This window comes from Anticarsia gemmatalis, chromosome 27 (genome assembly GCF_050436995.1).
Source record: "Anticarsia gemmatalis isolate Benzon Research Colony breed Stoneville strain chromosome 27, ilAntGemm2 primary, whole genome shotgun sequence".
Lineage (NCBI taxonomy): Eukaryota > Metazoa > Arthropoda > Insecta > Lepidoptera > Erebidae > Anticarsia > Anticarsia gemmatalis.
The window spans coordinates 2,127,537-2,153,303 of NC_134771.1; the positions used below are offsets into that span (position 1 = coordinate 2,127,537).

General features: G+C 35.1%; 2 protein-coding genes across 4 annotated transcripts; one reads left to right on the forward strand and one right to left on the reverse strand.

Annotated features, from left to right (window-relative positions):
* The first annotated feature begins 263 nt into the window (after window positions 1-263).
* Amt (Ammonium transporter) lies at window positions 264-18,576 on the forward strand. 3 transcript variants are annotated; one of them, XM_076132352.1, is made up of 12 exons: window positions 264-693; window positions 7,139-7,225; window positions 7,926-8,124; window positions 9,142-9,287; window positions 9,816-9,979; window positions 13,142-13,227; window positions 13,384-13,466; window positions 13,857-14,006; window positions 14,301-14,378; window positions 15,047-15,225; window positions 15,724-15,843; window positions 16,633-18,576. In XM_076132352.1, exons 1-12 carry the CDS (start codon window positions 540-542, stop codon window positions 17,011-17,013), a joined length of 1,827 nt encoding a protein of 608 aa, XP_075988467.1. In that variant the 5' UTR covers window positions 264-539; the 3' UTR covers window positions 17,014-18,576. The 3 variants fall into 3 exon arrangements, with proteins under 3 accessions (XP_075988467.1, XP_075988468.1, XP_075988469.1); XM_076132353.1 differs by having other exon boundaries at window positions 15,724-15,879; window positions 16,633-16,758; XM_076132354.1 differs by having other exon boundaries at window positions 15,724-15,875; window positions 16,633-16,757.
* Window positions 18,577-18,708: 132 nt separating this feature from the next.
* On the reverse strand, window positions 18,709-24,115 carry Orc4 (origin recognition complex subunit 4). Its single transcript, XM_076132355.1, has 7 exons — window positions 23,815-24,115; window positions 23,338-23,463; window positions 22,400-22,622; window positions 21,538-21,732; window positions 20,633-20,841; window positions 19,822-20,030; window positions 18,709-19,456 (listed from the first exon to the last, which is right to left on the reverse strand). The coding sequence occupies exons 1-7, from the start codon at window positions 24,022-24,024 to the stop codon at window positions 19,189-19,191; spliced, it is 1,440 nt and encodes a 479-aa protein (XP_075988470.1). The 5' UTR covers window positions 24,025-24,115; the 3' UTR covers window positions 18,709-19,188.
* Window positions 24,116-25,767: the final 1,652 nt, after the last annotated feature.

Genomic DNA, 25,767 nt, shown 5'->3' on the forward strand with positions numbered 1-25,767 from the left:
ATTAGCCCTTAACTCATTCTATAGTTTAACTATGAATCTTCCAATTGTTTTTCCCGCACGGGTCCCTCTAAGGTTTCAATACAAACTTTCCTGAATGCAAATGCAAGCGTTTTCAAAATAATGACAACCATTATCCATCCAGTTAGAGTTTAAACGCATCAATTCTTTATTTGTTTACAGGCAATGGTCACGCGATCGTCAGCCTTGTTTAAAAGGCGGTTTGATGAAAACACATGCCTCATTTGGCATAACACACGGTTCGCGCCAGTGCAGTGCGTCTGTAAAAAAAAAGAAAAACAAAATGGTCGACTCGAATTAAATATTTTTTATGTTGTTTCTCGTGATTTTTAAGTTAAAAATTGTTTTAGTAATATTAATTTGTAAAAAAAATTGCTTAGTATTTTTTGGTGTATAAATTCCAAATAATTAACCAAAAAATAATGGAACGAAAATAAAAAGTGCGTGTAATTTTACCGCGGAAATTTGACAGCTAAATATTTTGTGTTTTTTTCTTTGAATATTAACGAAAAGTATTAAAGATGGAAAGTAATTGGACATTATACCCACGCGTGGGCCTGCGGTCCCCAAACTTGTCGAATACGACCGTGAACCTTCAGGAAAGCTTCGAGATTGACTTGGAAGATACCAATTGGATCCTGACTTCTTCGTTCATCATATTTACTATGCAAACAGGTTGGTACACATTATTTTGCTATTTACTCTATGGAAATATTTTTCTTATAAGCAACTGCTATCGCAAGCGCAACTTACAAGCCAACGTAGTAGACTCATCTTGTCTGAAAATGGATGCAAATTCCAGTTACTTATAAGCCAGCTTTATTGACTGCTCTAACAAAAAATACAAATGCCATATCATTTAAACTCTCACACTTACGTACGCACAATGAAAGATTTTACAAAAAACAATCAAAATGAAATTCTTTGATGAAAATTGGCCTTTGAAGAAAAATATAGTGAAAAGGGAAGTTATAGTGAATTAAAAGATCTGTAGGAAATGTTGACTTTATGGGATACAAACCTCAGACTATATAGGCGCAAGAGAATGTGCAGCACCCTCCATAGCTCCTAAGCTACACGCCTTGTAAAGGTAGCAGTAAACCAAGACCCTCAAAGAAAATCGCCCTTGCATTTTGTATAATTTTAACATCTGAAATCCTTTATCGCTTCTAACATGACCTTATTTAATCCAAATTAGGAAACATGATAAATATAACCACCTCACACAATGACCTTTTATATCTAAAAATATAAACGTGTGTCCAAGGACGCGTACTTACACGTGTACATTTAAAAATTAATGCAATTAGACTCCAGACCCAGCTATTCGGAAATCATCATCTTGGATTCATTGCTATAGCCAGTTTCGCTCACCGGTCGGAAAACGATCCGTGGGTAAAGCAAACCTTGGCGCGGCCATTCCATAGAGGTGACTGCATTGTGGCATTTGAACTGGGCGTCTCCGTTCTTCGGAGTGCACGTAAAAAGTCGGTCCCGGTTGTTGTCGATTAAGATAACAGTCGTTAAGCCACGTCAAAGGTCTTCGGGCGGCTTGAACAACTTTGAAATTAGGTTAACCACTAATCATACGATAAGAAGAAGACTGCTAAGTAAGCCGCTCGGATCGATCTCTGAGGTTAAGCTACGCTTTCCGAGGTTGTTCTGTGTATGGGTGACCATCTTATGCATGTCGAGTTCCTCCCTGTTAAATTGTGGCTCCCGGCTGTCTATTTCAAAGATCTTTGACAGTCGTTAACAGTAGTCAGAAGCTTGCAAGTCTGACAACCAGTCTTACCGATGGGTATCGTGTTATAAACCTAGGTTTCATCTATAACAAGCGTGTGTTCTATTTAATTAGCAAAATATGGGTTTACCAACAGTTTTCAAAAGATAATGAACAAACACGTGACATTATGATATTTTAAGTAAATAAATCATTATGAGTATTTTATTAATCGTGTTATAAGTCATATTTAATTGTTTAAATATCATTTAACTGTATTGGTCTCTTTGAACATTAAAGATGTCACCTATTTATTTATCAACCCGCCCGGAGGCTTCAGACACGGCTTAATAACTATTTTTTTTTTTAGTTAAACATGACAACTCCCGCATTAAGAATTGCTCATGTGTCGCGAGAACTTTACAAATATACAAACAGCAGACAATCAGACCCATTTAAAACAGCTATTTGTGAATCGCACAAATAATTGTTCCGTGTGGGAATCGAACCCACGACCTATGGTAGCAGCGCCGCGGCGTGGTGACTTAAAAGTATCTTAATAGTCAACATCCGAGACCGACTTTTGTTACACCCTTTGAGAAACCCTCAGATTAAATACGACTAAGCCGTATCCATTTATTATACCTACCGATGAGCACACCTGGGTATGAGTACCTTTGTTTCATTTAATAAAAAATATACTTTATTTCACAATCTTTTTACAAGTAAAAAAAATCGTCTGATGTTTTTAATGTACCACCGTTTCGGGAAAATTGTTGTTCGTGAGAAAAAACGGCAAGAAACTCACGGATTGCTTTTTCTTATCTTATATTTGCGTTAATATATTATATTTATGTTTTACTGTAAACTGTATTGAGAAAAGTACATTACAAGTAAATAATTAAACCATTAAAAAATTGGAGAACCGTATAGTCTGAAAAAATTCTACTTAGACATAGCCTGAAAACTAACTAACAATGCTGTTTTGTTAGTTTTAGTTAAATAATTGTACATTATTTTAAGTGCTCCTCACCTCATTTGTTTAACGGTTTAACTATGAAAACAATAGAAGCATTTTAACTAAATATATTCACAAAATACGTATGTCAATCAAATATAGATTAGTTCTGACATTTGTTAAACAATATTTTGAAAATCACCTTGTTACATAATTTACAGTTTCTAAGCTCATGAAGTGCGAAGAAAATATGCCTATTTTCGTTGGTTATGAAAGTTAATATACCCTAATAAGTAAAAAGAATATTCTGCGATTCTTGGTATCATAAGTTTTTACAATATACCAAAGTTACTAGAATCTTTAGTAGGTAGTCAATTTCTTATTTCCCAATATGAATTCCCCAGTGACATAAGGCTGGCTGTAAAATAGCCCAATCCTTTGACAGCATGTTTTTTATAAAAGAAAACATGGAAAACATAGATATATTTCGTGTACAAACCCCATTTATCATAGGATAAGGTTAAGCAAAAGAGTCTATCTAATCCAAAGTAAATAAAGTGTCAATTTGACTTCAGTTTTCGGCCGTAAAAAGTAATATTTATAAGCCTAAACATAGCATAACTAATAGAATCCTAGATTTAATATTCAACAACAGTCTTAAGTTAAAGTATTCAGTTTGAGTAATTACTCTATAAAAAAACTTAAGTAAATCTCTAACACGTGTAACGTTGACAGCTACTACAAAAAAACAAGTCTTTGAAACTTGTATCGAATACAATTAGTATAAAGAAATAAATCGTTCTATACTGGACAGATTATTTTGCAATAGTTAGTCAATTTTATTAGTATTTATATATATACATTCGCTTAGCCTTTGTTCCAAACTATGTTGGAGTCGGCTTCCAGTCTCACCGGATGCAGCTGGATACCAGTGTTTTACATGGAGCGACTGCCTATCTGACCTCCACAACCCAGTTACTTAGGTATTAACACGATACCCTTCGGTAAGACTGGTTGTCAGACTTTCAAGCTTCTGACTACTGTTAACGACTGTCAAAGATCTTCGAAAATGACAGCCGGGACCCACAATTTAACGTGCCTTCCGAAACACGGAGGAACTCGATATGTATAAGATGGTCACCCATCCACGGAACAACCTCGGCAAGCGTAGCTTAACCTCAGAGATCTATCCGTGCGGCTGTTGTAAACTAAGCCACGAGCTCCTCCAAATTTTATTAGTATTTGAAGGTATAAAAAAGATCTGTAGACAACGGGCGTCGTAGCCATGGCAGTTTGTTTGCAGGTTCAGATACATTTGCAATGCGTAGCTGCTACGAATACGTAGCCACGTGCTACGACGTAGCGTGTCCAGCACGTAACAGCAAAGACATCAACTGCGTCAATATGAGAAAAATAAACAGATTAACAAAAATGTATAGATTTTTCGCCCTTAGCGTGTGCTGAAATAACTATTCTTGAAAAATATATTTTTATTGTCAAAAACTTGATACGAGCGTGATATAAAGCTGTTTATTTTTTTCTTATCATTATTATAAAAAATTGTGAAATTTTCGACATAAAATTAAAAACGGATGTTTTTTTGTTCCGACATGATTGCTTAGCAAGCGAAATAATACGACTGAAAAATGAAAAAAAAAGGCTCGTAATTTTTTTTTATTATTACTGTGTTACCTACTTGGCGGTATTGGGTTTATAACCAGAATCGCCACTTATTACACACAAAGACACTGGCATCTATAACATAGCTTCGGCCAGCATAGATGTCAGGACAATGTATGGATATTGTAACAAATGTTATGTCAAAAAAATATTTTTGATCTTTTTTTTTAATACCTATACTACCTCTTATCTAATAGTCTACTCGAACTAAATGTTATATTGTCAAATAAATCTATTCCCTTCTAATTGTTATATTAAAATTCAGACTGAACAGCTATAAATAAGTTTCCTAGCTTTATAAGCCACGTACAAGCATAATTATGTATAAGACAAATTGCCGCGTCGTCGTAACAGCTACTAATTTATACTATTGTATTAATACAATTTATAATGTAAATTAAATTAAATTCAAATGGGCAGTTGCACCACTTCTAAATAAATTAAAGGTACTTATGCAAAGATATCTTTTAAACTCTCGCGTTGCATGTTTAATGTATAATAGAATACGGGAATTAACGCGATTATTTGGGAAATATCGCGTTAATTCCCGTATTCTATTATACATTAATTATGCAAAGAAGTTTAAGTTGTGCTTCACATGCCGGTGGTCGTGGGTTTAACACAGCAATGACTTTTCCAAGTTATGTGTGTATTAGACATCAGTATCACTTGTTCCAACGGTGAAGGAAAACATCATGATGCAAAATTGCATGCCTAAGAGTTTTTAGAACAGTTCTTAAACGTATGCTTAGTCCCCAACCCGCACTTGGCCAGCTATTATATTATTAAGGATGAATTATGCTCATAATGCAAAGATTATTCTGACAAATGCCTGTATGTTATTAAAATACTAAGTATCCACTAATTGGTTAAAAAGTGTGACAAATGTTGTCACACTTATTGTCTTTTAATAAGATAAAAAGTATCTTGACTTCTTTTTACAAGCGTACAAGGTCGATGTTTTATCCATACTTATTTCCATACCAATATAATATGTGCAAAAATCTTTCAGCCTGTTACGCTCTTGCAGCTGAACAGCTGAACCAATTTTATTTAAATTTCATATGGTAATAGTTGAAAATCAGGGATATGGTTATCTATCTTAAAGAGAACCGCGCTTGAGTTGTTTACCTCACCGATCTTACAGTTAGTCTCAAAAATCAGGGATCCTCACATCTTTTTTTGGCCACCCATCTAAAGACTGTCCGCGCTTAAGTGGCTTACCTCACTGATCGTCTAGTTGTATAATAAGGTTGTTCTTCAATGTCATATAGCAAGTTTAGCCAGATAATATTATAACCTTAGCTAAAATTAACTAGAGCAAGGATGATCTCCATACAGAAAACTTAAGGAAATCTCATAATATTGAAGACATTTCCTCATAGAAATAGTAGATTTTGAAGGTGAATTTTGTGATAAATATGGGTATGTCAATGTCTTTATAGACTCAAATATTAGGGCGAATAAAGTAAAATAAAAAAAGGAAACTTGTAGCAATAAACTTGGCAATCTATACTAATATCTATACTATATACTATACTATATACTATATACTATAATATTATAAAGCTGAAGAGTTTGTTTGTTTGTTTGTTTGTTTGTTTGTTTGAACGCGCTAATCTCAGGAACTACTGGTCCGATTTGAAAAATTCTTTCAGTGTTAGATAGCCCATTTATCGAGGAAGGCTATAGGCTATATATCATCACGCTACGACCAATAGGAGCAGAGTACCATTTAAAGATGTTACAAAAACGGGGAAAATCTTGACCCATTCTCTCTTATGTGAAGCAAGTGAAGTTGCGCGGGTCACCTAGTATACTATAATGCGAAAAGGCTTTTTCCCCGACCTAATATAATAATGTATATGTATATAATTTTGTATTAAACACTTTTAATTCATTCTCGTTTAGAAAAGGCAAGCCAACAAGGCTACAACCCCTATTTGAACATCCGATATAAGTCTTACTTATAATACCCTTCATTTGGATAGCAACTATTATGCCTAGTATCGATTTATTTTATTTTAATTTTTAATGTACAAAAATAATTTCATAGAATAAAACTTTTCGTTTTTAGTGAAATTCAGGAAATAAAATTCAAGTTCACCTAGTAAATAATTTAAATGATTAAATTATATTTATCTATGCGGGAATTCTTACACAATGCCATTGTAAAATGTTTTAAATAGAAAAAAAACATTCAAATTAAACGTTTTGACATAAAAGCCTGTGTCTATTTAATATTATTTAAAAAGACAATTAATTTAGAGCAGCAGTAAAAAATGATACAATAACGGGGAAAAATTTGACCCATTCTCTCTTAAGTGACGCAAGCGAAGTTGCGCGGGTCAGCTAGTTATCTATACTTCTATACTAATATTATAAAGCTGAAGAGTTTGTTTGTTTGTTTGAACGCGCTAATCTCAGGAACTATTGGTCCGATTTGAAAAATTCTTTCAGCGTTAGATAGTCCATTTCTCGAGGAAGGTTAAAGGCTATATATCATCACGTTACTACCAATAGGAAGAGAGTACCAGTGAAAAATTTAACAAAAACGGGGAAAATTTTTACCCATTCTCTCCTATGTGACGCAAGCGAAGTTGCGCGGGTCAGCTATTATCAATAAAAAGTAGATTCCTCTATGTAAAACAGATTCGCTCGAACTTACCCCATACATAGGAACTATTTGAAAATACAAGCAATAAAAACCTATTTAAGAAAATTTTGTTAAAGTTTGGTCTAATAAGAGTATCTTACAGGTTTTGGTATGCTGGAGTCAGGATGTGTGTCTATCAAGAATGAAGCGAACATTATGATGAAGAATCTCGTTGATATCTCTTTGGGAGGTAAGTATTTTACTTTTCATAATAACTAAATAACATATTAAGTCGGGGAAAAAGTCTTTCGCAGTATAGTATGTATGAACTTGTTATAAAATCTTTTCTCTACACAACAATGCTCGATATTTTGGTACCTCACGAGCTCACTGAAAGAAACCTAATGAACCGCGTGCTCATTTGTGATTCTTGAAGCCAAAGGGATTTTATTACAAGTTCATACATACTATAATGCGAAAAGACTTTTTCCCCGACCTAACAGTACAAATGGTATTTGATTTTGTGTATCTATGTTTCTTCTGTATCTAAGTATGTTTGATGTGAATGTACAAATCAGGAACAGGTTTTGAATCAAAACTGCTGAAAGGCAAACCAGCCATTTCATCTTTTCAAAAATGTATTGTCCCAAAAATTTTACCAACGCTTATTTTTGCAAAATACGGATATAAATGCAACTCCGTATTTTGTCGCGAAATGCACACCAATGAACTATATGATTTTTTTAATAAAAGTTCAAAATCGTGATAAAAAGAAATAGATTTATAGTTGATAGCTCGCAACTATGATCTCACGAAAAGATTTCTTGTGATAAGAATTTCTGGTTCAAAGTAGCATCATCGCGTTACAAAAATCCATCCAAACATAAAACCTTCCAACATTCTCATAACTAACTCTTGTTCTACAATCTCCTCTTTTTATCACCCCCCAGGTCTCACCTACTGGATCTTCGGTTACGGCATGTCATTCGGCGAAGGCACCTACTCCAACCCTTTCATAGGGGTGGGGGACTTTCTCCTCGACCCGCCAGTGGGGGACGCGCTCATGGGCCCTGTGTTCGCGTCGTTTCTGTTCCAACTTTCTTTTGCGACTACTGCTACTACGATTGTTAGTGGCGCTATGGCAGAGAGGTTAGTAATATGCTGTTCTTCATACAAGCTAAGATCAAGCCAATGCCTCCTAAGTATACTGAGTCATCTAAGGTATTTTATCATTTATCTAGTATTATATATAAAACTCAAAGGTGACTGACTGACATAGTGATCTATCAACGCACAGCCCAAACCACTGGATGGACCGGGCTGAAACTTGGCATGCAGGTAGATGTTATGACGTAAGCATCCGCTAAGAAAGGATTTTGATAAGTTCTAGCCCTAAGGGGATAAATAAGGGTTGAAAGTTTGTATTATATGTTCTTAGATTTTCGACAGATTAACCGAGATTCACACATAGGATACTTTTTTCTACGGGAAACCTTTTCACGCGGACGAAGTCCCGGGCGGATGCTAGTTTTTATATAAACCTACATAATAAACCATGATCTTAATGTTAGTGCTAATTTTCTGTAAATTACTAAAATGTCAGTTGACTCATTTTACTTAGGAGGTATTACCTAAAGCCTTTGTGGTGCAGATGGTAGTGTATCCAACTGCTGCCCAATAAGCGGGTTTAATTCCCGTATTGGGCAAAATACTATTGGTGTTTTCTTAATTATGTTTTAATATTTCTCAATAGTAGCCCGGAGTTAGGTGACGTAACCGGTAAACAATAGATTATTATATGGAACTTACTGTATACATTGTCATACACCTCTGCTTACACCTTCGGGTATAACAGACGTGATATTTTGTAAGTTTGTAAAGGCTAAAAGAATGAACTAAAATACATAAATGGAATCTGAAAGATAATTAATTGTTCGGAGTGCTATTTAACTTGTATTTTAAAACTATGTAGGAACTAATGATTTAAAAATGTAATCTTTTCTTGGAGAGAAGGGATTCCTCTTAGGCCATAAGAAAATATTAATTAATAATATGCTTACCCCAGCCAACAGAATAGTCAATCTCTTTTACAATCAAATCAATTATCAAATTAATTACGTAATGAAATTAAAGTGCGGCTCTAGAATATTTTCTCCTTGTCCTCAGATGCAACTTCAAAGCGTACTGTCTATTTTCTCTTCTGAACACGGTCGTGTACTGCGTGCCAGCAGGCTGGGTGTGGGGCTCCCACGGCTTTCTGAACAAACTGGGAGCTGTTGACATTGCAGGCTCTGGACCTGTGCATCTTATTGGTAAGTTTATACAGCACAGAAGAATTTTGTACCCATGATCACCCAACTGCTGGGCAAGGATCTCCTTCCTAACGAGGGAGGGGTAAGGCCTTTAGTCCACCACTCTTTCCATATGTGTTGGGTACTTCACATGCTGTTAAGAAATATATTTGACGACAATAAGAATATAATAACATTCCCCATAGCGCAGTGGTTAAGGCGATCGCCTCACCTCTGCGACGGTGGTTGTTCAATTCCAAAAGAAACAATTTCAAAGTTTTGGATTTTGTGTTCGTTATTTACATGTTTGTAAAAGTCCCCGCGACTCATGTGTTATTATTGGTAGGGGAGTTGCTTTTTTCTAAAGATTTATTAACTTAATTTATTAACCCTTTGACCGCCACGGTCGGCTATAGTCGCGCTTTCATCGGCGAATGTGGACAAAAATATAACGTCGTGAGCACGTTCTGATTTGTCGAGTATAGCCGACCGTGGCGTTAGTTAAGAGTATATTACCGTAATTTGACGGCTATTTAAATCTTGTCCTAGGTGGTGCATCAGCTTTCGCCTCGGCTCTCATGCTGGGTCCACGTCTTGGCCGCTACGCGCGAGGCATAGCGCCATTACCCATGGGTAACCCTGTAAACGCAGTCATGGGGACCTTCGTGCTATGGTGGGGGTGGCTGGCTTTCAACTCTGGCAGTACTTATGGGGTAAGTAATTTCTGTTTAACCCTCTACGCAAGTAGAGAGTTATTTTAATTTTGATGTTAGTTTGACGTGTTTTTGTGTGTTTGTTTGTTTTGTAGCTATGAAACAGATGGATTGAGTTCTTGTAAAAGATTTTTAGATATTTCTAAATATCTTTTACAATAAATTTTCTACTTATCTTTTCTTTGCGTTATATATGTGCACCAAAAGAGCATTTCATATCTTGGTGTTCAGTAGATCGCATGTTTCTAAAAGACACAACATCTTTTAGTACGGGAGTTATCTTTTAAAGAAAAATTAAGTACCCAAAGGTTAGATTGCTCTTATGTTTCTCTATTTTGGTCACATAGTGGTTAAAGCCTGAGAATCTTTTGTCATTCGCACAGACATTTCCTTTTAAAAATTTCAGATGAAAAGTACATACATTCTTTTACATATGTGCCTGAAATTAGCTCTAAAACATAGTCTTTACCTATAAAATATTCTAATAGAAACATATATTGTTGCTAAACACCTATTAACTTTTCTAAGAAATGTAAAAATAGCTTCATACAAAGTATTCCTACACGCGACTGAGTAAATCACTTCACTAATAAACTTTGTATGGCTTTAATGATAAAATCATGATTTCACACAATACATTCTCTTAGTAAATTACCTGCAGTTACTCCAAGGATTTTCCTTTACATAGTTGTAATGTTGTAAAAGAACATCAAAATTGGTATATTTGTTTGTACCTCGAATAAGTACGAGTATCAAAGGGAAAAGAGTCACTGTCACTTTATCCATCAGATAAGTTAACCAATACTTATCCAGAAGATGTTAAACCGATCATTGTGCAATCTAAAAGATAATAATCTTGATAACAATTCGAGAAATTCTGCAGAGAAACACAGGCCGTGGAATAGATCCAACTTACTGATAAACTTTAAACCGCTTAATACTATAATTATGGATAGTTGCCAAACGATTTAGCATTAAGGACACTATTTATATATCTTAAATTACAAAATATACAGTTGAAGAGATTGTCGGTTGAAATCACAGGTAGCATAAGCAATGAGAGAAGGCAGGCCTTAAGTTCGCTACTGCCAAGTGGGCTTTGCATTTTTTCAAGAGCATTCACTTGCTAGTTTTTTGATCTGAGCATAGATTTTCATAACAAAAATGTATTTTATTCGTCATATAAGTGCGTCGCGGCAATAAAACTTCTACACAGTAATTATAGGACCAAACTACATTAAAAAAAAAACAAAATCAAGTTTGGCCGCGAATCGCCCAGGCTGCAAACTATTTCGCCCATTCTCCTTTCTATGCTTAGATTGTGAATGTATGTATAATGTATGGAGATTTTTACAGTAGGTACCTAGGTACATACATAATATCAAGCCTGTAAAACCTAAAGATTTAGACAGAGGTATATGAAATACACTCAGAAAATATTTTATGTTTTCCATGAAATACACTCACGCTTCGCCATTCACAAAGTTGGACTAACTTTGCCATTTAATATAGGATAAGCCTATTGCCATTTACCGCGTACATTACCAAACTCCGGACTTATATCTAGTAACATTCTAATATCATTGAAAAAACACCAATAGCACTTTACCCGACCTGGGAATCGAACCCTCAACCTCGTGATCAGCAGTCAGATACACTACCGACTGCGCTACAGAGTCGTTGATCAGTTCCACGTGTTTTTCTATTCAAACAATACGCTGGGAATCGAACCCTCAACCTTGTCATCAGCAATCGAATACACAAGACTACCGGCCTCGCTACAAAGCCAGTCGTTGAGCGTGTTATTATTCAAATAGTCAGTAAACGATGTACGTTTAACGAATTACTCAAATGACCGTCAATTTGTGGCGCATTACCGTTTAATTGTTCTTGTTAAAGCTATTTTCTTATTTCTTAGTATTTTGACGTTAACACAGGGTTCTTACTGCCTCCGTAGCGCAGTGGCTTAGGTCACCACGCCGCTACCATTGCGTCGGGGGTCGTGGGTTCGATTCCCACGCAGAACAATTATTTGTGCAATCACATAATTGTTTCGGGTCTGGTTGTACTTTGTGTCCGTTGTTTGCATGTTTGTAAAAGTCCCCGCGACACAAGAGTAATTCTAGTGCGGGAGTTGTCTTATAAAAAAAAAGAAGATTGCCAAGTTAAAGGCTTTCCCTGAAATAATCTTAATTTGGAAAGTACCAGAGCAGTGTTTTCTATAAGGCGCTTCTACGCAAGTGGTCGAGGGTTCGTACTCGAGGCAACACACCAATGACTTTTCGCAGTTATGTGTGTAGTATTAGAAATAATGATCACTTGTACTAACGGTAAAAGAAAACATCGTGATGCTGCCTTGTATGCCTGAGAATTCTTTACAACAGTTCTTGAAAGTATGCAAAGTCAGCTTGGCCAGCGTGCTGGACTTAAGGCCTAATCCCTCCCTTATTACGGGAGAAGATACCTACTTACCCAGCAGTGGGACTTATGGGTTATATTTTTGTATACATAATTTTTTTATAATTGTCATAACTGTATATAAGCCGATTTTGAAGTCTAAACTAAGTAAATATTTACTTAGTTTTAAGTTTAAGTTAATCTTCAAAATGCGTTGCCAACCCTACCGATAGACAATGTAGAGTAGTCTTTTTTAAAACACTAAAAAGCATTGTATTGCATAGATTTAAAATGTGTTACTTAAATATTTAGTAGTTAAAATGTTAGCTACATTTAAATACAAACGTGCTAGCAATTGTAATTCGGTAGTCGTCCAAATTAAATTATAGTTTGTGCATATGTTAATAAATTAACTTTTTTATTGAGATTTATAGCTTTAGGAAAAATAATAGACATCGATTTAGTACTTAAAACTATGCTTAGGTTATTTTTAGGTCATGCATAGTGAATTACTATTTGGGGTAGGGATTTTATCATTTTTTGCTTATAACTTCAGGATTTTTATACATACATACAGCCTTCTTCTTCTTATCGTATGGTTAGTGGTCAACCTAATGTCGAAGTTGTTCAAGCCGCCCTAAGTTTGTGACGCGGCTTAACGACTGTTATGTTATTGACAACAACCGGGACCGACGTTCTACGTGCCCTCCGAAGCACAGAGACTGCTATTATCGTATTTTTATATGCCTTTATTTCTTTGTTAAGGTGAGTGGTGCTAAATGGCAGTATGCAGCGCGTGCCGCGGTCATGACTATGATGGGCTCTTTCGGAGGAGGTTGCTTCGGCCTATTGTAAGTATAAAGGAAAAAACATGATTCATTACATAATATTTAATTGATAACACGAATTGTCTTATTCATAAGAACGTGTATCGATGTATCGTTAAACTGCTGAATTAAAAGAAATATTGCAAGAATATATTGTATAGCTTATGTTGTCTCTTTCAGGTTCACGCTAGTAAAGAACAAGGGGAAAGCAGAGGTAATGGAACTCATCAACAGCGTCCTGGGATCTCTAGTTTCAATTACAGGTGAATAACAAAAAAATATATACCTTTTCATTATTTTCATATATATATGTCATTATTGTATTTAAAATGCCTGCCGTCGAATTTTTTTAAAATTTACTATTGAAGGATTTTTCCTAAAATTTTGCTTATCTCCTTTATCTCTTTGTATTCAAAATGTAGCGAATTTCATCTAAAATATTAAACTATAAACTCCCCTCCCCTGATAAAATCTCTTTGGCTTCAAGAATCACAAATGAGTACACGGTTCATTAGGTTACTTTCACTAAGCTCGCGAGGTACCTAAATATCGATCTTTTTAGTGTAGAGAAAAGATTTTATTACAAGTTCATACATACTATAATGCGAAAAGACTTTTTCCCCGACCTAATATATTATTATTTTTCTTCCTAGCCGGTTGTTTCCTATACCGTGCATGGGAGTCTCTTCTCATCGGGTTCATTGGGGCTGCTATAGCGTCCGGTACCGGGCCGCTGTTCGACATGATGGGGGTCGATGACCCTGTTGGAGCTTCAGCTGTGCACGGCGCTTGTGGACTATGGGGTAAGGCAGATTCACTCTTGTAAAGTGATCTGATTTATAGAGCTTTCTACTAGCTGACCCAGCAATCGTTGTTTTGCCATATAAATAAAAAAAAATGGTCACTTAGGGACATTAAAAATAGATGTTGGCCGATTCTCAGACCTACTCAATATGCTGAGAGTAAATTTACCGCCAGTTCGGAAGGTAGGGCCAATGAGAAGAGCTGGCAAGAAACTCCTGGCCTGTTATATTTTTTAACTATATACTCTAAACAATATAAAGACTTAATGATATTTTATATTCTTTATATTACAGGAGTCCTTGCAGTAGGTCTATTTGCTGACAATCCAATACCTATGGAGACGACTAATGGCAGATCCGGACTATTCAAAGGTAAACCATTTAAATTAATTTAACCCGGTACTCTCCCAGTGCAAGCGACTCTTCCCTCCACAACGTTGGCCAAGTGCGAGACTTCGCATTCTTTCAAGAACTGTGTTAAAGCATTCTCAGGCATGCAAGATTTCATCACGATGTTTTCCTTCACTGTAAGAACAACTGGTAATTATTCCTGGTTGGCGAGCCTAATACCATTTAATGGGTACGTGACAAAACTTCGGGCTACTATTGACAAATATTTTAACGTAATTTAGAAAAGACCGCATGATGATCACGACCACTCTAATAAGAGCGAAACGGAAAACAAGATGAAGAAAAGACCAGTAGTATTAACCGACCCAAGAAAAAAACCCGAGACCTCGTATTCGGCAGTTCTTAGTTATTACTAGTACTTACTTAACTTGGAAAAGTCATTAATGTGCTGCCTTGAGTTCAAACTTTAGCCGCTTCCGTGGAAAGCGAAAATTTTGACCAAAAATTGCATGGCATTTACAAAACAAAACAGACAGACGGACAAAAATCTTAATACAAATTTTACCCAAAAATCAGGGTAAATTTTTCAATCTAGCCACCTAATATTAGCCGTATTACTTCTATCAATATCATTTCTATAATCTTTTTCATGAAATCTGTACCTGCCTAAAAATCTTTTCTTTCCTCAGGCGGCGGCTGGTACCTCCTGGGAGTGCAGTCCCTCACAGGGCTGTGCCTCATGACCTGGGGCATCGTGGTCACTATGGTCCTACTGTGGATCATAGACAAGATACTACCAATTCGCATGGACCCCTACACCGAGCTGCTGGGCGCTGATATTACTGAACATAGGATAAGACATGGACAGGTATGTTTAATTTGGAATTAATGAGGATTATAGGTATATTATCAGTCTAGCCTTTCTTCCAAACTATGTAGGAGTCGGCTTCCAGTCTCACCGGATGCAGCTGAATACTAGTATTTTACATGGAGCGACTGCCTATCTGACCTCCACAACCCGGGTCATAGCAGGACAAATCGCTAGTCAAAAAAAATTTTTTTTCGAGAGGTTTAGTTAACAACAGCCGCGTGGGTCGATCTCTGAGGTTAAGCCACACTTGCCGAGGTTGTTTTGTGGATGAGTGACCATCTTACACATATCGAGTTCCCCCGGTAGACACGTTAAATTGTAGTTCTGTGGCTGTCATTTCAAAGACGTTCGTCGTGGGTTCGATTCCCACACGGAACAAATGTTTGTATTAACCACAAATAGTTTCTTTGGGTCTGGTTGTACTTTGTGTCCGTTGTTTGTATGTTTTTTAAGTCCCCGCGACACAAGAGCAATTCTTATTGTATTGTTTTCTAGGTGGGTGTATCCCGCGCGGTGTCGGCTCTCCGTCCGTTCCACAAGTCGAACAGTATAGAGGAGATTGATGCTATCGGCGTGAACACGGGACACAGCCTCGTCGTCAACAAGTTGCATGAGGCTAGTACTTACTTGTGATACATTCACTATACGTAGGTATATAGCAAACATTTAGTACTTTACCTTCTTTCTTCTGGAACTTAAAATCATATATTAGTAACTAGCTGACCCGCGCAACTTCACTTGCGTCACATTAGAGAATGGGCGAAATTTTTCCCCGTTTTTGTAACATTTTTTACTGGTACTCTCCTCCTATTGGTGGCAGCGTGATGATATATAGCCTAAAGCCTTCCTCGATAAATGGACTATCTAACACTGAAAGATTTTTTTCAAATCGGACCAGTAGTTCCTGAGATTAGCGCGTTCAAACAAACAAACTCTTCAGCTTTATAATATTAGTATAGATTTATTATTCTATAGAAAGACGTCACAATATCCTTTATTTACAGTCGGGTAACAACAATAAAAAAATTGAGAGCAAAAAATGGCTTAGTAAAAATTTTAAATTGGATCTCCTCCCGTAATGGGGAAAGGGGGAACCTGAGTCTTGATTCATTGCGATTTCATAAAAAAATTAAAGTTTTTAAATCATTAAGATGTATGATACAGATATTTTACTTGGCTGGTTTTGCTACAGAACTTTAATTTCAAGAATAATTTTGACGGATAAGGTACGAAGCATCAGGCAAAACAAATATTTTTCTGTGTCGAATTCCCTATACTAAAAGATTATGCGTCGCAAAGAAGCTTTTGCGTGACCTTTGTTCTTCAATACACTTGGATATTTTCACCTTAATTAGCATATTATAACTCGTTAATTATTAAACTTAATAACAATTTCTTTCACAGGCTAAGAAAAAGAAAGGAGTATTCCAAATGTTTTCAAACAAAGCATTCGTTGACGATCAAAACCAACCAACTGGCTCGTTCACTAACGGTGGACTTTTGAGCAAAAGAACTGGCAACACCGACAACGCTCTACACCGCACCCTCGACTCTATGGTCAACGATCTAAATGGCGCCAATTTTAAAAATAAAAATCTAACTAAAGTTCATGTAATTCCTGAAAATTTAAAAGGAAAAAGGTACAAAGATCTTTCAGCTAAGGAAATAGAGGAATTGGGCGAAATAAATGCGGCCCAAGATAGATTTAGATACAGGTTTCATGAAGAAGATTATAGAAATGATATTGATAGAAGTAATACGGCTAATATTAGGTGGCTAGATTGAAAAATATACCCCGTTTTTTGGGTAAAAAGTCATGGCCCATTTAGTGTGAAAAATATACCTACGGCGTACAGAAAAGAAAAATGGTGGGTATCAAAGACAAATGATTGTACTTTTCAATAGTAACTGGCGCATTATTGTGGCTGGTGGCCGGTGGGGTTCATGAAATAATAATAATTAAAAATGTGATCTACTGTAATTTAAAACTTAACTTATAACTTGTAGTTTTAGGGAAGAGAAAATAAAAAATATTTATTTTTTTAAATGTTTAATCAGCTTCATCAATATCTATTACATTGTCCAAGAAAGCAGCAGGTGTATCAATATTTTCTTGATGAAAAAGTAAAGCCCAGGATAAAAAGTATACTACGATTGCAATATTTTGATTAAATTGCAGTGTAGAGATATACATATTAGATTTGGAGACGGACATAGTACCTATACTTTTTTCCTAATGACATGTTTCCATGGGATAAAATAATTTACAGACGGGCGAAACCGCTTGTGCAGCTAATTATTATCTAATTTTTAGAGGTCTTCTGAACAATCTCTCCATTAAATATTTTTTTTATTTTTACATGTAATGAAAAGTGGGTTATATCTGCATTATTTACCACCATTTTCGTTTTTGTACAAAAACTTTTTTGAACCGGGTCGGATTATGGGCCACGACCTTTGTATTAAGTTTTTGTCCGTCTGTCTGTTTTGTTTTGTAAATGCCACGCAAAATGTAGGTTTCAAAGAATTTTATTTATTTTGTATTTGTTTTAGTGCTTGAATTGTGTTAGTGATAAGCTTAAGATATCTTCTTAGAAATAAAAATATGTTCTAGGATCAAATAGATTTATACTAACACTAAGCAATGCATAGATTTTACTAGATTGCTTACCCCCGGTTTCTGAGTACCTTTAGCGGTAGTTTATCTATACAATAGCGTTTAAACTCATATAAAATAACACTATTGAATAGATAAACTACCGCTAAATGTACTCAGAAACCGGGGGTAAGTCCACTTTTTAATTGCTGGTTGTTTATAAAAACTACACAACGTCAGTAATATTTTAGATATAAGCCTTGTTAGGTCTGGATTCATATTGATAATGTAATGGGTGTGATTCGAACCCATGAACCTCCCTTACAAGTCCCATACTTTTGGCTCACATTAAAAAAAATGGAGATATATATTTATAGCATCGATTTGACTGATTGAATAATGTGCAAAGCACTTATTATTTTTTTACACATGATTAGATATAAGTAAAATAAAATTATTTTCTAGAATTTAGAGAAATATGCATACATTTATTTTTGTGCAATATATTATTATATGTAGTATTCTATAGACTAATGCAACTAGAAATATTGTTTATTTTAAGATCTAACACTTGTGTGATATTATTATTAAAATAGTTAGTTAGAAAAAACACTTACTTTAGTATTAATTTTGGTAAAAAGAATTGTGTTGATATTTTGCTGTCTGAGAGTTCTTTAACACAGTTCTTGAAGGATTGGAATCTCCGCCCTTGGCCAGCGTGGTGGACTCAAGGGCTAACCCCTCCCTCATTATAGGAGGAAACCCTTGCCCAGCAGAGGGACAGATAGGGTTAAGTTTCATATTAGTTTATATTACTAATTGCACGAGAAATAGTAATAATACTTATTTACTAATGTTATATTAAGAATTGAAAATGAAATAAATAAATAAAAAATCTACACTTTATTTTATCTTAATCATTACAATAAATAATACTTATTTCTACAATAAGGGCACTTCATGATTAATTGCAAAAGGTACAAAATATTTTCAGTAAAAAAATGTTGAAAATATACTATGCCGTGTGTAGTGAGCAACGACATGCTACAGAGAGCGGCTGACTTTACGCAGTCATCTTACAGTTGGCGACTTACATAACTCCATAATCGTACAGTCGGCTACTAACTTGCCGCCGTAATCTTACAGTCAGCAGCTGACTTTACTCCACAATCGTACAGTCGGCTACTGACTTGACGCCATAATCTTAAAGTCTGCACCTGACTTTACGACTTTACAAATCAAAAATTTCAAAAACACTCTTTATTTTACTACTACATATCTCTGCTGAAATTCGTCGACGAACTTTAACAGTCAGCCGCCGACTATAACAATCAGCAGCTGACTTTAACTTATTTTTTCACTACCTAATCTACAGAATTATTATACCAATGAGTCAAATCGGTCGGTAGCGAGTGATTATTTAAGACACTCTCATTAATATCATCTAAGGGCGCGGCCAGACTGTACAGTTTGTACTCCTTCTGGACTCTGCTGCATGTGTCTTCAGCTTTATAAGCGTGTTTAGTCGCTGACACTATCAGTTCCAACTCTTGTAGATGTTCAAATGCTTTTAGTATTACTGGCCGGGGGACTGATTGCATTGAGGAGTTCGTGTTGGCGAATTTTTGGTATCTGAAATTATGAAAAAAATATTTTGTTGTTGTTAAAGCGAAAGTAACTGTTATGTGCCTGTTTATCTCGCTTAATTGGCTAAATGACTGAAACTGTTTCGGTGAAATTGCAGAGATAAAGACTCATGGTTTACTTCTTAAATAAGTTAAAACAGTTCCACATACGATTGCAGTATAGTAAATTGTTAGTTTCTAAATGTAGGCTGTATATGGGACTAACAATTAAATTGTAAAACGTGGGTGTATTTACCAATTCTCAACTACATTTTTTGCGTTCAGAAAGAACGATTTTTGAGTTAGTTAGTACAATTCTAAAGGTCCGATATATGTATTATGCATGTACACAATAAATATATATTTACTAACCTATGTAAAACCATTTCAAAATTCATAGGCTGTCCATCAAATATCTCCATACCATGTTTCATAGCAATTAGCAAAGACAATTCAAGCACAGACAATGATTGTATCAACTTTACTCTATGGTTCGGCGCTACAGTTTTGTCTATGATCGCTTGGAGGTCTGCCACGTCTATGAATGGCTGGTTTTCTGATAGTTTTGATACTAGTTCGAACTGAAAAAATAAAAATACTATATTTAAGTTTGTTTCGAAAAACTCTTAAGTAATATAATGATTCCCAGGACGGGTATGGTTCTTCTAGGCTCACATACACTCATCACATCTGGTAATTAGTATTAAAAGAGATCAAGAGAGGATGGTGTGAATACACCCATGTTTCGCCATTAATCATGTTAGTCTCATATACCAATCTATGACCTACTATTGAGAATATTCTAATAGAAATAAGATAAGACCAACAGCACGACCCGAAACGTGATCAGAAATTGTATAAATTAACACCCAGACCACAAAAATGAATTATTAAAATTTTATTGCCCAGAAACCTTGAACCGGGATTCAAACTTGAGACCGCAGCATGGCGGCAAACTGTCTAAATAGACTGCCGAAGTCGTCTCCAAGCTACAATACGTAGTAAGTGTCTAGTAAAAAAATATTAATATTTGCTTGTTTAGCTTTGTAGCCATACTAGCTTTACGCCTAATTCCGCCAATATCACAGTATTAAATAAAATATAACTAAACAAATAATTTAAAGCCTTATTTTTTCGACTGCTAAGCAACCATGTTAAAACAAAATATTAATAAAATACTCACCAATACATTTCTATAAATCTGTTCATTTACGGTATAGTAACATAATTTTTCTAACGCATCTATCACTTTGCTGTCCTCAGTCAAAGACTTCACGTGACAGTTCCAATCTTCTACGAACTCTGCGTTCAGTTGCTGCAAGTCTACCCTGGAGTGTAGTTGTGGAGGTAGCGAGTTCGATGCCTGGTCGATGTCTATGTCGTCCTGGGTAACTGGAATTTAGAAAATTTTAGTTTAAAATGTAATTTTGTGGATTTTTTGTTGATATTATAAAGTTAAATGTAAAAGTGTCGGTCTGTACATTATGCTTTTATGACTTAACTGCTGTGCTGATATCGATGAAATTGAGCTTAGAAATAGTTTCAAAAAAACAACTTTCATCGCGGTCTTATCATGGGTGACCATTTAGTTCTATTTGAACTGGGCGTCTCCGTGTTTAGAAGGACACGTAAAATGTCGGTCCTGGTTGTTGTCAATAAGTTAACAGTCGTTAAGCCACGTCAAAGGCCTTCGGACGGCTTGAACAACTTTGACACTAGGTTGACCACTAACCATACGATAAGAAGAAAAAGCCGTTTTTATCAATAGGCGAATAGAGTGTTTTTTGAGAAAAGGCATTAATCTCCGGGAAATCTTTTCACGTGGATGATTTCGTAAAAATACGTTACTAGAGGCCGCCCGCGACTTCGTCCGCGTGAAAACCCTTCCCGTGTAAATCCCAATCCCTCAGGAACACCGGGATAAAAAGTATCCTATGTGTTATTCTGGGTCTTCAGCTACCTATATACCAAATTTCATCGTAATCGGTTCAGTAGTATTTGGGTGAAAGATTAACTAACATCCATACATACTCACAAACTTTCGCATTTATAATATTAGTATTATTTAATACATTTTTAATTATTTACCAGTACTTCTTCTACTTCTCTTCTTTCTACCCCCAGTGGCGGGCATACTGAGCAACTGTACGAGTAACTGCAAGTACTGTACATGTGGCGCCGCCTGGTGGTCCTCGTGAGGAAACATGAATATGTGCCGGTGAGAGAAGCGAGATTTAACGCGTTTCTCTAGCAGCTCCATTACGTCTATTCGGTTTGTTATACCTGAGAGAATAATATAAATGAGTTTAATAATAAATAATGAAAGCATAGATAGACTAATAAGTGCAGTTGTAAACAGACCGAAAGGATTAGATAGATAGAATTAAATGTAACTCATTAATGTCCTACTGCTGGGTAAGAGTCTCCTCCCGTAATGAGGGGGGAGTTAATCCATGAGTTCACAACATTATCCAAGTTTTAGTTGAGGACATTGCATCTTAGACTGTCTAGAAATGTGTCAAACAATTTTAAGGCCTGTAAAGTATCAACCTCTTAAATTTTTTAGTAAGTAATTTTCCTTGACCATTGGAACAAGTGATAATTATTTCTAATACACACATAACTTCGAAAAGTCATTGATAACACTACTACTAACAATGACTTATGTCTTGAGTTCGAACCACCAACCACTTGACTATAACTGCTGTTTCAAACATATAATAATAATATAGAGTATCTCTCTCTTCCTGGCTATTCGTCCCATATGGTAGTGGGGTCAGCCTTCCTGACACCTTTCCTCCACTTCGCCCTATCCTTGACGTCGTCTTCCTCAACCTCACATGCCTTCATGTTTCGCCGCAACACTTCTGTCCACGTGGTCTTGGGTCTCCCTCTTGGTCATAATAATTATAATAGTCTAGAGTATAAAAATAATAATTTTAATTCTTACCTAACACACACATCGGAGCCTGCTGACTATGAGTGATATCAAACAAGTTGTACAACAACGTCTGTGTACGTCCACTATGACAGAACATGTCAAACTCTTCTAATATAAACAACATGCTTTTACAACGCCTGTCAGCACCGCTCTGTAGACAACTTAGTAAGAAGGCGAGGTTCTCTGCGAACGTACCGAATACACGGTCACCTACTGCGTTTTCTAGTTGCATCTGGAAAGGTATTGGTTGGTTTTAAGTATTGACAAGTTACTGATGAATGTAGGTACTTTTAAAAAATTTACTGCTTGTTATACATTATTATTATTTGTATGTCTGTTCATTATCTCGGGACTTTTAGAAGGCGTGCGTGGGGCTGAAGCCAACACGTAGAGGCCCATTTAGACAGCTTTAATATTCAAAAAGTATGTAATATTATTATTATTTATTAGCAGGCATGCAGTTGTATACAAGTGGTTAATGCCTGTATCCTGGTAATTTACTATATATATTTCAAAACATTATTTTTACCACACATTCTTCTAATAATAATAAATATAACCAGAATTCTACAAGCCATGGAGATGAATTTGCATTAAATTAGAAAAATCAAATAGAAATACCTGAAAAGAACGAATAGAAATACATGGAAAGAGTTGAACAATTATTTCCATCAAAAAATTAAAGTTTCTGATCTCATTCATTTCAGTTGTGCATTGCTATGATTATATTGCTATTCACCCCCGGTTTCTGAGGTGTATTTAGCGGCAGTTTATCTATTCAATAGAGTTAAAACTCATAGAAAAAATATACTATTGATTAGATAAACTACCGCTAAATGTACTCAGAAACATCAGTCAGTCATTAAACACTGCCTCTTATAATATACAGGTAAAGAAGCCTTCTTTCTTAACACACTATAGATATTCTTATAACAATATTTACTTGCCTGAGCAGTAATAGACTTGAGTGCTATTTTATCATCATGATGTATCAAGCCATTCAGTCTCACAATAATAGCATCATTGGATAGATCCACCTCCTTGCTAATTTGGTGTAGCACTGAGTTAATTAGCTGGAAACAAAATTAAATATTGTAGAAAGACAAAATATTATTAACAAAGAGAGACAGAATGTTGGGGCTGTAATCTATTTTCAAAATATATATCTAAATTATGATTCATATTGGTTTAATCATAACTTAGATTTATACTTTTAACTACCATCATAAACTTAACGTGGTAATACTAATACTGAATGTTGATTGTCGGTGTTTGATGTCACAAACAGTACTTATGACACCAAACAATCGTTCTTTTAAGATCAAAACTAATCTAAGTTGCATAATAGGTTACCGATTTACAAGCACATTTAAAATGCTTAAACTAAGTGTTATGTCTCAATTAAATTGGATTGCAATACTTACAGTAGTTTTGCCGCTTCCTCTAGGTCCAATCATCAAAGCTGAGTGAGATTCACCGCTTACAACAGTTCTTTTGAAAAGTTCATAAACATGATCTCTGTCTTGCGTGTGTCCGCGAAATGTTACGTTATCCGCCATGATTTTCATCTTCAAATACTTCCTAACTATCTTTATTTGAACAGACAATGGGTCTTCTGTATGTAAACCACACATTTTGATTATAAATGTATAATATTTATGTAGTAAACAAAATAATGCATTCGCGCGCTTTCTGACGGATGGTTGATAACGTCAAACAGTTGAGACGTCATTATTGTCAAAAAAGCGAATGAATGAAAAAGGCGAATGAACGTTAATAGTGATGTGTTTTATTTCGTATATGAGACGAATTTATATAGACTTTTATCATATTAAACTGGTTAAATAATTTAATTGCTAAAAAAGTTACATTCAAAGATATGTTTATGTAAATATGTCTCTAAAAAAGGAATACTTATGACGTTTACTATAAATAACACCAGCCCGGGACTCATCCCATTGCGCATGTGCTAATAATTCATCTGCGCATAACAAGTACCAACCAATCGATAAAATTGTGTCTCACACGAGATTTATATCCCAAGATATTATTAGAAGCTATCAATAATAACATTTATATACAATTAATCATTTAAATTATTTTTGAGTAATACCCATTTATAAAATTGTATTAAAGTGGTTCCGTAGTAATAACTTATAATCTTTTTCTGCTTATTATTTTGGAAATTAGTTTAATTTCTTCATACCATTTTATTGGTAAAAAGAGCCTAGTTTCCTACAAAAATAAATAAAACATGTCGAAAGAAAATGTTTTGGTTTTCGATCAAATATCCGAGGATACCAAGCCCTTTTACATTACCTTGATCTTCACTATACCTCTCTTTCTAACATTTCCTAAAATAAGTTCCCTGTCCTTTTCCTGACCTTAAACTCTGCAGATTTCATTGTGTCCCATAAGAGACACATTTTATGGGTAGAACTGAATATATAATTTGTAAATCCCTTATACCTTCTTACAGAACAAATAAATTAGTGAAACAGTTGAAGCTCTAAGTGTTACGTGAATTTTCGGGGACCTAGTGCAACTTTAATTGATTTCGCGTTGCCTCGTAACGTGTGACACAGTTCTCACGTCACTTCAATATTCAGCGCAGTAAAATATTGCGAAAATGTTAAATAAAGTGTATAAAACCTATTCTCATACGTGTAATAAGTGCGAAACTGTTTAACTATGGTGTTTGTAATAAAAAACATAATAACAATGAGTGCTAAACAGTGCATCAGGTTTTAACTAGTTCAATTATTTATTGCAAATTTTGCACACAACACGAGCCAAATATCACAATGTAATTTGTATAATATATTTCATACAATTAGAGAACAGCAGTGTGGCACGCTTTCAGTGTATAAAAGTGAAAAATAATAGGACGCAAAATTGCTTAATGCTTCAAAATTGTAAGTTGTCTAGCGGTTTTATGTTTATTTGCATAATCTACGTATTATTTTAAGACGTTTCAAATGTATTTAGCTTGCATGAACCGTGTATTACTACACTAATTCTCATAGCATTACTATTTAAAAAAATACAATGTTAAAAATAACGTCGCAGATCTTATCCGAAAATCGCGTTTGGATGAATAATCCTAGTTGTGGCGTTATTTTTACGGATTTACAGCATTTATTTCTTCCAATTATATACCAATTAGCGCTAAGTTCTATAATTTATTATGCTTCCTTTAATCTAACCCGCCAAATCAATATACCATTAATTACAGAAATTCTTATATGGAAAACCCTATCACATTGTTCCAGTTATTTTATCCAAGAATTGTATGGTATTCTTATAATTAAATAGTTCTATTAATTAACTACAAATTATAGTGTATTAGAATTTAAACTTAGGCCTTGAAATTCAGC

What these genes read in the sequence shown, in the direction of transcription:
- Amt (XM_076132352.1), top strand. Translation starts at nt 540, where the DNA reads ATGGAAAGTAATTGGACATTATACCCACGCGTGGGCCTGCGGTCCCCA. An exon ending in GGAGGTTGCTTCGGCCTATT is followed by an intron (nt 13,228 to 13,383) that starts GTAAGTATAAAG and finishes TGTCTCTTTCAG; the next exon opens with GTTCACGCTAGTAAAGAACA. An exon ending in ATCTCTAGTTTCAATTACAG is followed by an intron (nt 13,467 to 13,856) that starts GTGAATAACAAA and finishes TTTTCTTCCTAG; the next exon opens with CCGGTTGTTTCCTATACCGT.
- Orc4 (XM_076132355.1), bottom strand. Translation starts at nt 24,024, where the DNA reads ATGTGTGGTTTACATACAGAAGACCCATTGTCTGTTCAAATAAAGATA. An exon ending in GAGAAGTAGAAGAAGTACTG is followed by an intron (nt 20,842 to 21,537) that starts GTAAATAATTAA and finishes TCTAAATTCCAG; the next exon opens with TTACCCAGGACGACATAGAC. An exon ending in TTTGAAATGGTTTTACATAG is followed by an intron (nt 19,457 to 19,821) that starts GTTAGTAAATAT and finishes TCATAATTTCAG; the next exon opens with ATACCAAAAATTCGCCAACA.